The sequence below is a fragment of the Rhinatrema bivittatum genome, chromosome 8 (genome assembly GCF_901001135.1).
Source record: "Rhinatrema bivittatum chromosome 8, aRhiBiv1.1, whole genome shotgun sequence".
NCBI classification, from domain to species: domain Eukaryota; kingdom Metazoa; phylum Chordata; class Amphibia; order Gymnophiona; family Rhinatrematidae; genus Rhinatrema; species Rhinatrema bivittatum.
In genome coordinates this window covers 266,115,480-266,128,182 of record NC_042622.1, presented here as the reverse complement: position 1 = coordinate 266,128,182, position 12,703 = coordinate 266,115,480, and the positions used below count along the sequence as shown (strand labels likewise).

The window sequence follows — 12,703 nt, the reverse complement described above, 5'->3', positions numbered from 1 at the left end:
ATTTGGTAACAATTACATTACAGGACCTGCTAAACAAAACTAGTTGTGTCTGACAAATTAGTAACTGTAGTTAGTTATCTGCAACAAACTTAGCTGAAACAAACCAAGTGTGTGCAGTAACTATTATGATGGGAGAAGCTAGAACAGGGGTGGCCAACTCTGGTTCTCGAGAGCCACAAATGAATATACATGAGAGATCTGCAAACTGTAGAGGCAGTGCATGCAAACCTATCTTATCCATATTCATTGTGGAAATCCCGAAAATCAAGTGTATTTGTGGCTCTCGAGGACCGGAATTCACACTCCTGAGCTAGAGTACTAGCACACACTGGACACAAGGAGGCGGGGGGCGGCAGGTGTCAGTAATTTTTCATTTCATAGGAGGAGGGGGAAGGTCAAAAGGACAATGGAAGAGGAAAAAGGACTACAAAGCAAAGAAGACAGGGGGGAGAAGAACATGAAAAGGTCATGGGGCGTAGAGGAAGGGAAGGGTAAAAAGCAGATGGGAACAGAGGTAGAGATTGTCACAGGAAGCAAGGAGGATGACAACGGAGCACATGGAGGGAGGAGTATGAGTGGGGTGAGGGGAAGGTACCACTGACAGGGTAAGGAGGCAAGAAGATGGAATGTACCACTGATTGGGCAAGGAAAGGGGACCATGATGGGACAAGGTGAGAAAGGGAAAGAAAGGTAATTAGACTTTTTCATATGCTAGAAAGCAAATGTTGCTTACCTGTAACAGGTGTTCTCCCAGGACAGCAGGATGCTAGTCCTCACATATGGGTGACATCACAGGATGGAGCCCAATCACGGAACACTTTTGTCAAAGTTTCCAGAACTTTGACTGGCCCCTACTGGGCATGCCCAGCATGGCACTAACCCTGCAGCCAGCAGGGGTCCCCCTTCAGTCTTATTTGAAAGCTACAGGCAGTGCCGAAAAATAAAACAAAACGTTACGAACCCAACACCGCGGGGCGGCGGGCGGGTTTCATGAGGACTAACATCCTGCTGTCCTGTGAGAATACCTGTTACAGGTAAGCAACATTTGCTTTCTCACAGGACAAGCAGGATGGTAGTCCTCACATATGGGTGAGTACCGAGCTGAGGATGTCCGAACATGCACCAAATGTACCCAAAAGGCATGCAACAGGCACAACAACGGGGGTGGAATTTGGTAGAGGGCATCCTGAACCCCACCGGGCAGGTGGAAGGGTGTTGGTACGTCACGTTGTAAATATGTTACGAAGGACAGATTGGCCGAAGATGGAATCTTGTCTTCCGGCTTTGTCCAAGCAATAGTGGGCTGCAAAGGTGTGGAGAGAACTCCAGTAGCAGCCCTGCAGATGTCAGGAAGCGGCACCGATCGTAGGTGTGCTACTGAAGTCGCCATGGCCCTCACAGAGTGTGCTTTAACATGGTCTTGGAATGGAATGCCTGCTTGCTGATAGCAAAAGGATATGCAGTCCGCTAACCAGGAGGACAGAGTCTGTTTACCCACAGGTTGCCCTAACTTATTAGGATGGAAAGAGACGAACAATTGAGTGCTTTCCCTGTGGGCAGTTGTATGGTCTAGGTGAAAAGCTAGAGCCCGTTTACAGTCAAGGGTATGCAGAGCCTGTTCTCCTAGGTTGGTATGGGGCCTGGGAAAAAAGGTAGGTAGTATGATGGATTGATTGAGATGAAAATCCGAAACTACCTTAGGTAAGAATTTCGGGTGAATGCGGAGTACTGCCCGGTCCTGCAGAAATTTAGTGTAAGGCGGATAGGTAACTAGAGCCTGCAATTCACTAACTCTGCGAGCTGAAGTGATTGCCAAAAGGAAAATCACTTTCCATGTGAGATATCAAAGTTCACAAGAGTGAAGAGGCTCGAATGGTGGTTTCATGAGCCGACCCAGAACCAGATTAAGGTCCCAAGAAGGGGCTGGAGGACGTAGTGGAGGCTTGATATGGAGCAAGCCCTTCAAGAAGCGTGTTATAAGGGGTTGTACTGACATAGGGACATCCCGACACCTTTATGGAAGGCGGCTACCGCACAGACGTGCATTCTGATGGAAGAAGTTTTTAGACCCGACTGATAAGTGCCAGAGATAGTCTAAAAACTTGGTAACTGGACAGGTAAAGGGTCAAGGGACTGAGAAGAGCACAGTGACTTAAACCTGTTCCATCTGTAAGAGTAAGCTTTTCTCGTGGAAGGCTTCCGTGAAGCAATCAAGACACGGGAAACTGGTTCAGAAAGGTTAAGTGGTTGAAGGATTAACCTTTCAACATCCATGTCGTCAGGGATAAAGTGTGAAGATTGGGGGATGAGTAGGCTCCCGTCGTTCTGAGTGATCAGAAGCGGGTCCTTTCCTAAAGGAATGTGCCTGCGGATGGAGAGATCTTGAAGTATTGGAAACCACACTTGGCGTGACCAGTGAGGTGCTATCAGGATCATGGTTCCCTTATCCTGACGTAACTTCACGAGAGTCTTCGAGAGAAGAGGAAGTGGAGGGAATGCGTAGAGCAGACCGGTTGCCCATGAGAGGGAGAATGCGTCTCTGGGTAGAAATAGTTTGCTGCGAATGAGAGCAGCAGCTCTCCACTTTGCGGTTTTGTGGGGACGCAAAGAGGTCTATCCGAGGATATCCCCATTGTTAAAAGATGGAGTTCGCTACAGAGGGGTTGAGAGACCACTCGTGCGGTTGAAAGACGTGACTCAGCTTGTCTGCCAACACATTACCCACTCCCTGTAACCAGGTGGCCCTGAGGTACATCAAATGGTAGAGAGCTTCCTCCCAAATCAGTGCACAGATTTGGGAGGAAGCTGACACAGAAGCTGACACAGAAGGAAAGAGCCTGTGCCTCCCTGCTTGCTGATGTACCACATTGCCACCTGGTTGTCAGTCTGAATCAGGATGACTTGATTTGAGAGGCGATCCTGAAAAGCCCTGAGAGCATATCTGATTGCTCGAAGTTCCAGGAAATTTATTTGGTGTTTGGCTTCCTCTGGAGACCAAGGGCCTTGTGTCTGCAGATCGGCCACGTGGGCTCCCCAACCGAGGTTGGAAGCATCGGTGGTGAGAGTGATTTGAGGATTTGAAACCTGGAAGGGCAATCCCTGGAGGAGACTGGTCTGATTTTTCCACCAGGCGAGAGACAGACGGAGTGAGTTGGTGACATGGACAACGGTCGACAGAGGCTGAATAGCTTGACTCCATTGAGACCTCAGAGTCCAGTGCATGAGTCTCATGGTCAAGCGGGCCATTGGTGTGACATGGACTGAGGACGCCATGTGTCCCAAGAGGACGAGAAATTGGCGTGCAGTCGCAGAGTGCTGAGACTGCAGCTGGTGAGCAAGAGATACAAGAGTCCGTGCTCGTTGTCGAGGCAGGAAAGCCTTTGCATGTAAGGTGTCCAAGTCTGCCCCAGTTTGAGGGACGACAGAGCAGCTTGCTGAGTGGGAGCCCTGATTAACCAGTCATCCAGATAGGGGTAGACGTGAACACCTTGTGTCCTGAGGAAGGGTGCGATGACTACGAGGCATTTGTAAAGACTCGTGGTGCAGACGCTAGACCGAATGGGAGGACTCTGTATTGATAGTGCTTGGGGCCTACTAGGAACCTCAGGTACTTGCGATGAGCTGGACTTATCGCAATGTGGGTGTATGCGTCCTGGAGGTCCAGAGAGCAGAGCCAGTCTCCTCTTTGTAGAAGAGGTAGAAGTGATCCCAAGTTGACCATCTTGAACTTTTCTTGCTGGAGGTACTTGTTGAGGGTCCGTAGGTTCAGGACAGGACGGACGCCTCCCGATTTTTTGGGGATTAGGAAGTACCGGGAATAGAACCCTAGGCCTTGCTGAGAGAGTATGGTACGGGTTCTATTGCTCTTGACTGGAGGAGGGGGGAAACCTCTTGATCCACTGGATGTGATTGAATGCCACATGTTGTGGAAGTGGCACAATCAACCTCCCACTGGTATGTGCGACAGAGGAATCTGGCTGCTAAAATCTAAGTGGAATTCAAAAACCGGAAGCAGGTCCTGGTTGAGAAGCTGCCTGAGGTTTTTGTTTACGGGCATGACGAGACTGCGGTTTTTGATAAGGCACGGGATCTGGTTGATGGCGGGTAAGACTTCTTCGGGCAGAAGAAAGCCTTCTTAGAGTCCTTTCTAAAGGGCTGTTTTGAGGAGAAGTCGGAAGGCATCAAAGAGAGCTGTCTTAGGGTCTCATGATGATCCTTTAATTCTGCCACTGTCCGTTGAATCTGTTCACCAAACAGATTAACTCTGACAAGGCAGGTCGGATAACTGGTCTTGTACTTCTGGGCGTAGGTCAGAAGACTTGAGCCAGGCCCACCATCTCGCCAAAATAGCAGCTGCAGACACTCTGGTAGAGGTGTCAAAATGTCATAAGATGTTCTAATCTCATGTTTGCCTGCCTCAAAACCTTTGTTTACTAGGGTTTGTAATTGTTCTTGAAATTGCTGAAGCAGAGAGTCTGAGAAATCCTGTATCTGCTTGAAAATGACCCTGTTTTATTGGGTCATATAAAGCTGATAGGTGGCAATTCGGGAGATGAGTATGGCTCCTTGGAATACTCTGCGACCAATGTTATCTAGGAACTGCTGTTCCTTTCCAGGAGGAACAGACGAGTGAGGCTTTGACCTTTTCGCTCTCTTTTGTGCAGACTCTACCACAATCAAGTGGTGATCAAGCTGTGATTTTTGAAAACCTGGGGCTGACTGTACCAAATAGGTAGTGTCAGCTTTCCTGTGTACTAGAGCAATTGATCCAGGATGTTCCCAGTTCTTCTTGAGGTGATCGAGAAGGACTTGATGAATGAGAATAGAGGTGAATACCTTAGGGGCATCCAGGAATTGGAACAACTCCATCATCTGGTGCCTATCATCCTGTTCTGTCTGTAATTGGAAGGGAACCAATTCAGACATTTCCTTCACAAAATTTATAAAGGAAAGGTCCTCTGGGGGAGAATGCTTTCTATTCTCAGTAGGTGAAGGTGGTGAAGGTAAATCATCGGTGTCTGTTGAGGTATCACCACCCCAGGTATCATAAGGATCCGCACCCGTCCCTCTAGGAACTAGAGGGGGACAGGGTGGCTGGATACCTGAAGGACCCGGTCTAGGCTCCGAAGGAATCTGAGGAATTATTGGAGGCACCGATGATGGCATCGAAGGCATCGATGGATGACTTGGTGGCACCGGATGTATCAGCACGGATGGATAAGTCGGTGGCGAGGGACATATTGGCATCGATGGCTGAGGCAGAACTCCCGATGGAGGGATGCAAAATCCTCCCGATGATGCTGTCAGTGGGGAGGGCATCAGAGCCATCGGAGACCCGGGATCCATCGGTGGAAAAGCGGCCATAAGCGCTTCCATCCTGGATAGTAGCAGTGCCAGTGCTGCCGGAATCGGGTCGATGATCGGTTCCAGAGGCAGTGCCGGGGCTGGAGGAACCTGAAGACGCTGCATCGCCTTGTCGATGGCCGAGAAGTCGTCAATGCCAGTCGGTCACCGGTCGGTGGTCGATGCTGGCGCGAAGTTGACGGTGCCGGTTCTGACGAAGTCGATGCAATGGACGGAATCGGGGTTTCAGCACGGAAGAGAAGTTCCATCTTCTCCATTCTGGCCTTGCAACCCTTCGGTGTCATTAGAGCACATTTGGTGCAGGTCAAGACATCGTGCTCGCGTCCTAGACACATTACACAGACTTTATGGGGGTCCGTGATAGACATGGTGCGGGTACAGTCCGGGCACCGACGAAACCCCGATGCCATGGCCATGAAAAAACATCGAGCCATGGTACGGTCGACGGCCAGTAGGCTGCGAGGGCCAAACTCGACTGTAATAGACAGAAAACGGTGTAAAAACTTACCGGAGTACCGCGGACTGAGAAAAGTTAGAGGAGGGACCCCTGTGGGGCAATTTAACTTTTAGTAATTCCAGGAGGCTACTGCTGCGCGGAAAAAAGAAGACTGAAGGGGGACCCCTGCTGGCTGCAGGGTTAGTGCCATGCTGGGCATGCCCAGTAGGGGCCAGTCAAAGTTCTGGAAACTTTGACAGAAGTTTTCCGTGATTGGGCTCCATCCTGTGATGTCACCCATATGTGAGGACTACCATCCTGCTTGTCCTGTGAGAACTATTAAGTCACAAAGCTAGGCTTTGGCCAAATTTATATTCCTAAGCTTGTTTTTACACATTTTTATGTACACTTTTTCCAGCATGAAAAAGTTTCATTCTGTTAAAATCTTGTGTGAAAAATAACTAGAAATTCTATATTTAAAAAAGATACTAATATGTATGCAAATGATTTGTGTGTCTCTGCCAGTTAACTATAATTGTGCAACAGAACATTTGCTAACTGGCCACAAATGCAGCAGGAAATAGAAGCTAACTAATTATATGATGATAGGATGCAGTAACTAACTAAATTACATGTGTGTGAAAGAACTAACTTTGACAACACTGGTTAAAGGGTGGGAAGAATTATTTAGGACATGTCATTGTACAGAAGACACAGGATTTGCACTCAAGAAGCATCAAACAGCTGCTGCTGTCAGGTGCAAGTTTCAGAAAAACCCCTCTAATTACTGTCACTCCTGAGATGGGACCATGCTGGCCAGACCACAAGGGAGAGGAGTTGCACTACCATGTTATTAGGTTTTATCATCCTTCCAATGCTAATGAAAATCTAAATCACCATAGGGAAATCTTAGTCAGGGAAGGAAGGGGAAAAGTCACATGAATAGTGGAAGGCCCCTGAGAAAAGCACAGATTTCTCTAAAGCAAGTCATAATTGCATGCTGTCTTGAGACCAGTGCGGGCATATCCACAGGAAGGATTTCCTTAGAAACAGTAGCCTGTTTTTGTTTGTTTTTTTTTATGGTCACAAGAACAAAATCCTCCCAATAGCCATACAAATGCTAGGCACTTAGGAGAGTCAAAACATCATTCGGGCAGATGAGCTGCAAGGGTCACACCCACAATAGAAGAAAAAATTGCTTACTAACCAAAAGTTGTAGCATAAAAATTCAGTGGAAAAAGGGATGGGAAGCTAAAAAATGTATGTATCAAATTATCACTTGCAAAGACATAATGCATAAACAAATTGCAATACAGCCCTCTCTGATTCATAGTATCAGTGCTATACATGTAAATGGTTTTAGTATACAGGCAAATACCTCTTGGATAACATGTTTAACAAGCGGGATATTAGGAATTATAATAAAATGAAATATATAACCCACACAAGGCATGCGGCCAGGGCCTCTATGTGTATTGACAGTCTCATTTTGCCATGAAGGGAAAAGGAGAGCCATAACATGTTTCAAGGACCCCTCTGTGTTGGAAACACAAAAAAATAATTGTAACTGCATATATATATATATATATATATTTCAAAAACAATAATGCTAGATGGAAGGCAACAATGAAACAGACACACTTGCTTGGAGAGAGCATTGTAGTTTTGATTTGTTTTGCTAGGGATTAAGTCATTCCTCAACTGGCAAGCCAGATTTCACTTTTATATTTCAGGGGTGCTATATCATAAAGAAAGCCTCCCTGTTTTTAATAACTTTTTATTTTTTTTTTAATGGAAAGACTGCTCAGTTTCAAGGTTACTACGGTCTGGACAAATCAGGCGAGAGCCACTGTATGCACAGAACACTGTCCCAGGCTGCACCTAGAAATTAAAAACAGGTCACATGCCAGGGTAGAAAAACGGATTATAGTGGGCCCCAGTTGCAAAGTATTTAAAGACAATGCTCTAGTCTGGTTCCTTCTAACTGGTGACTGCATGGTTTAAAACAAAGCATCAAGAGTGGGTGATTTAGAGCCTACGGGTAGTGTCTTGTGACCATGGATACCTATCTTTTTTTGTTTATCTACGGCACTAATAGCGCAATGCTGGGATAAATCCGCTTGATCCGGCACATTAGCAAGCTCCAATAATTACTGTTATTGTGGGTGATATATCCTGCTGCAAATCTCTCTACAGAGAATCCTTCAGAAATTCTGATTTGTCACCCTCTTCTGGACAAAGTACAGCTGAAAAACTACCCAATTTAACCTCTTATATAAATGTAAGAGAATATACACTATTACTTGTGTAAGTCTAATGAAAAAACTATATGAAACACTGTAGTAATTATAACTGGGCTAAGGAGCATACTTGTACATTTAAGCTCTATAATAAATTATAAAATGACACCTCTGCTACTAGATAAGCCAATAACCACAGCTGTACAATGCATCGTACTGTACTTAGGGGAAGATGAAATCTAAATGCATGTCCTACATTACGAGGGTCGACAAATTTCAACATTAAGCAATCCTGGTACTCAAAGTACAAGATGAATATGTTTATAAAGCCACTTTTTTATACGGGAATAATTTTACACAATATTAAGAAACAGATTTTGCCCTTCCAGTATGGAAAGGCCAGGAGCCAAACAAAGTTGTTTTGATGATCATTTGGGCTAAAACAGAACATTCTTGCCATCACATGGAAAACAATGCAACATAAGAGAGTTTGTCAAAGGGTAGTCAAGTGATTAAGAGATCAATAAATCCGGAGTCCAAGGCTGTAAACTATAAATTCAGTATTTTTCTTATCAAGTCACTGTTCTCATACCTAAGTGAGTTTTTCCTATCACACAAGAGGTACAGACTGGGAACATTATTTCTACAAGTGAAGTACTACTGGGTTCAAATCCTAATACAGCAATGTGCATTTCTTTGTGTCTAGGCTTAGGTAAATTATTTCTCCGTTTGTGCCAAAATGTTCCCAACTATATAGGGCAATAATACAACTGTGATTGATAGAACTGTAAAGCTCTTTGAGGTTTTGGTTGCATAAAAGGCATTATTCAAACCCAGAGTTATCCCCATCCATTAAGTAATCGGATTGGCTAATATCTTTACAATAATTTTAAGCAGGACTGCCAAGCTCGAGTAAGGCTTGCTAGATATGTTGGCCTATCTCTTTTTGACCAGCATGGTGCAGAACTGAAATCATTCAGCTCTCTAGTGCAAGTGCTGTCAAAAGCTCAGCCTGTGGTAAAGGGAAATGGATAATTTTCCTAGATGTTGTCAACAAGAAAGCCATTTCATTCTGATTAATTGACACCTACAGTTTTAAATCAAAATTTGGTGGATAACTCACTGGAGGGGCTTTGCCCTCTTCTTCTGGATGCCTCTTATGCCTGACCCATTTGCGTCTATGAGACTATCCTAGGGAAGCAGCAAAGCTAACGCAGGGAAGAAATACAGTGATACACAGGAGCTGCCTGCCGGGCACAACCATAAACAAGATTTATAAATATAATGCACCCCCAAGAACTTAAGGTTTGTGATGTCTGCAAAACTTAAAAAAATATATACATATATATAGAAACTAAAAAAAAAAAGCAACATACCTTAACTCGGTCTCTCAGGTTTTGTCCAAATACAAAAGCTTGCTGTGCATTTTCCTCACAGTTCTCATCCTTGGTGCTGCTAGATTCATTATGCCAGGGCTCGTTATCCTGAGAAAACAAGCGGAGTCTTTTCAACCCTCTTTTCAAACCCTACCCCTCTGCCCACCCACCCCTAGGTTTGTTTTCCTGATATAGTCTGCCTAAATACATAATTGGCAACAAGATAAATTAGTAAACTGGTATTTCCTTAGGTGTTAACCATCAAATAAATTATCAAAATGAGGACTATCCAATGTAAAGCAGAGTTGCTTACCTGTAACAGGTGTTCTCACAGGACAGCAGGATGTCAGTCCTCACATATGGGTGACATCATCAGGATGGAGCCCAATCACGGAACACTTTTGTCAAAGTTTCTAGAACTTTGACTGGCACCTACTGGGCATGCCCAGCATGGTACCAACCCTGCATCCAGCAGGGGTCCCCCCTTCAGTCTCGTGTATAGTAAAAAGAGCTTGCGAAAAATAAAACAACAAATCGCAAATGAACCCAACTCCACGGGGTGGCGGGTGGGTTTCGTGAGGACTAACATCCTGCTGTCCTGTGAGAACACCTGTTACAGGTAAGCAATTCTGCTCTCTCACAGGACAAGCAGGATGGTAGTCCTCACATATGGGTGAATGACGAGCTGAGGATGCCCGCGCATGTACCAAAAACACACAAAGACGTGCAACAGGCACAACAACAGGGGCAAATTTTGGAGAACGGGCAGCCTGAAATTCCCAGCGGGCTGATGGAAGGAAGGTGGGTATTAAGCTGAGAATAAATTGCGTAGAACAGACTGGCCAAAGATAGAGTCTTGGGTGCCAGACTTGTCCAGGCAATAATGAGCTGCAAAGGTATGGAGAGAACTCCAAGTAGCAGCCCTGCAGATGTCAGCAAGAGGTACAGACCGAAGATTTGCTACCGACGTTGCCATTGCTCTAATGGAGTGCGCTTTAATGCATCCCTGGAGCGGAAGGCCTGCCTGTTGGTAGCAGAAAGAAATACAGTCCGCCAGCCAGGAGGACAGGGTCTGCTTTCGCACCGGGATTTCCAGCTTAATTTTATCAAAGGAGACAAATAGCTGGGTGGACTTCCTATGGCCTGCAGTGCATTCCAAATAGAAGGCCAGCGCACATTTGCAGTCCAAGGAATGCAGAGCCCGCTCAGCAGGAAGTGAGTGGGGTTTTGGAAAGAAAATAGGCAAGACTATGGATTGATTTAAATGAAACTCAGAGAGTGCGAAGGACCACCCGATCATGAAGAAATTTTGTGTAAGGGGTGTAGGTAACCAGCGCTTGTAGCTCACTGATCCTGCGAGCAGACATCAAAGCAAGAAGGAAGAGCACCTTCCAAGTGAGATGTCGTAAGTAACAGGAATGCAGAGGCTCAAACGGAGGTTTCATGAGATGCGCTAATAACACATTAAGGTCCCAAGCAAGGGCCGGGGGACGGAGAGGGGGGCTTGAGGTGAAGCAAGCCTTTCATAAAGCACACTACTAAGGGTTGTGTCGAAACAGAGACATCCCCTGTACCCTGATGGAAGGCAGCCATCGCACTGACATGCACTCTAATGGAGGAAGTTTGTAAACCCGACTCCGAGAGGTGCCAGAGGTAGTCCAAAAACAGAGTTGTGGGGCAGATAAAAGGGTCTAACTCCTTTGCATCGCACCACACTGAGAATCTTTTCCATTTTGAATGGTAAGATTTTTTTTAGTAGAAAGCTTTCGTGAAGCAATCAGGACCTGGGATACAGAATCCGAAATATTGAGCGGCCGTAGAATTAGCCTTTCAACATCCAAGCGGTCAGTGACAAGAACTGAAGGTTGGGATGGCGCAACTGTCCGCTCTTCTGCGATATCAGGGACGGATCCGTGCCTTGCCAAATCTGCGGACGCATTGAGAGTTCACGAAAGATGGGAAACCATACCTGACGCGGCAAGTAGGGGGCTAGGAGAATCATGAGGCCCTTGTCCCGGCGTAGCTTCATGAGAGTCCTGCTGATGAGAGGAAGTGGTGGGTAGGCATATAGGAGACCTGTTGCCCAGGAGCGGGCGAAGGCGTCTCTCGGTGGAGTTTGTTTTTTTTTGACTGCGATGTAGGGAGCAGAAGTTCTCCACCTTGCGATTGTGAACCGATGCAAAGAGGTCGATGCTCAGATACCTCCACTTCTGAAATATCTGATTCGCCACTGTGGGGTTCAGGGACCACTCGTGGGGCTGAAATGTTCATCTGAGCTTGTCCGCTAGAACACTGTCCACACCCACCAGGTAGGTCGCTCTCAATAGCATGGCATGAGAGAGAGCTAAGGCCCAAGTTTGCGCTACTTCCTGACATAGGAGGTAGGAACCGGTTCCACCCTGCTTGTTGATGTACCACATCGCTACCTGCTTGTCCGTTTGGATTAGGATTTTTTTGTTGAACAAGCAAACCCTGAACGCCCAGAGAGCATATCTGATCGCTCGCAGCTCCAGAAAATTTATTTTATATTGTGACTCCTCTGACGACCAGGAACCCCGAGTCTGTAGATGGCTGACATGTGCTCCCCCAACCTAGAGTGGAAGCATCGGTTGTTAAGATTATCTGAGGTTCTGGAGCTTGAAACGGTAACCCTTTGAGCAGGTGGGACTCCTAGATCCACCACACAGTGAGAGGAGAAGCTGCCTGGTGACATGGACAATGTTGGACATTGAATGATGTGCCTGTAACCACTGGGTTTTCATTGTCCACTGCGTTACTCTCATGGCAAGGCGAGCTATTGGAGTAACATGGATCAAGGACGCCATATGTCCCAGCAAGACGAGGACATGATGAGCTGTTGTGGTTCGGCGAGACTGTATAGTACGCGCCAACACCGCCAGCGTATGAGCTTGGTCCTGGGGAAGAAAAGCCTTTGCTTGGATCGTGTCGAGATCCGCGCCGATAAAGGAGAGGATTTGAGACGGAATCAGATGGGACTTCTGATAACTGATTAGAAATCCCAAGGATAGTAGCAGCCGCACTTTAAGATGTAGGGAGTGAAGAACCTCCTCTGGTGATCGAGCACTCAGTAACCAGTCGTCTAGATAAGGATAGACGTGAGTGCCTATTTTTCTTAAATATGCGGCTACTACTGCCAGGCATTTCGTGAAGACACAAGGGGCTTATGCAAGGCCGAATGGAAGTACACGGTATTGGAAGTGTTGGCTTCCGACAAGAAACTGGAGGTACTTTCTTTGAGACGGGGTAATTGCTAGAACATAAGAACA

At 46.3% G+C, this 12,703-nt stretch overlaps 1 protein-coding gene across 3 annotated transcripts in view; it reads right to left on the bottom strand.

The window, feature by feature from the left end:
* Positions 1-12,703, bottom strand: part of RANBP3 (RAN binding protein 3) — a 399,749-nt gene that overhangs the window by 218,532 nt on the left and 168,514 nt on the right. For all 3 annotated transcript variants that reach the window (XM_029614911.1, XM_029614912.1, XM_029614913.1), the window contains one exon: positions 9,417-9,524. In XM_029614911.1, coding sequence (XP_029470771.1) covers positions 9,417-9,524 — 108 coding nt within the window. The remainder of the gene's footprint in view (positions 1-9,416; positions 9,525-12,703) is intronic.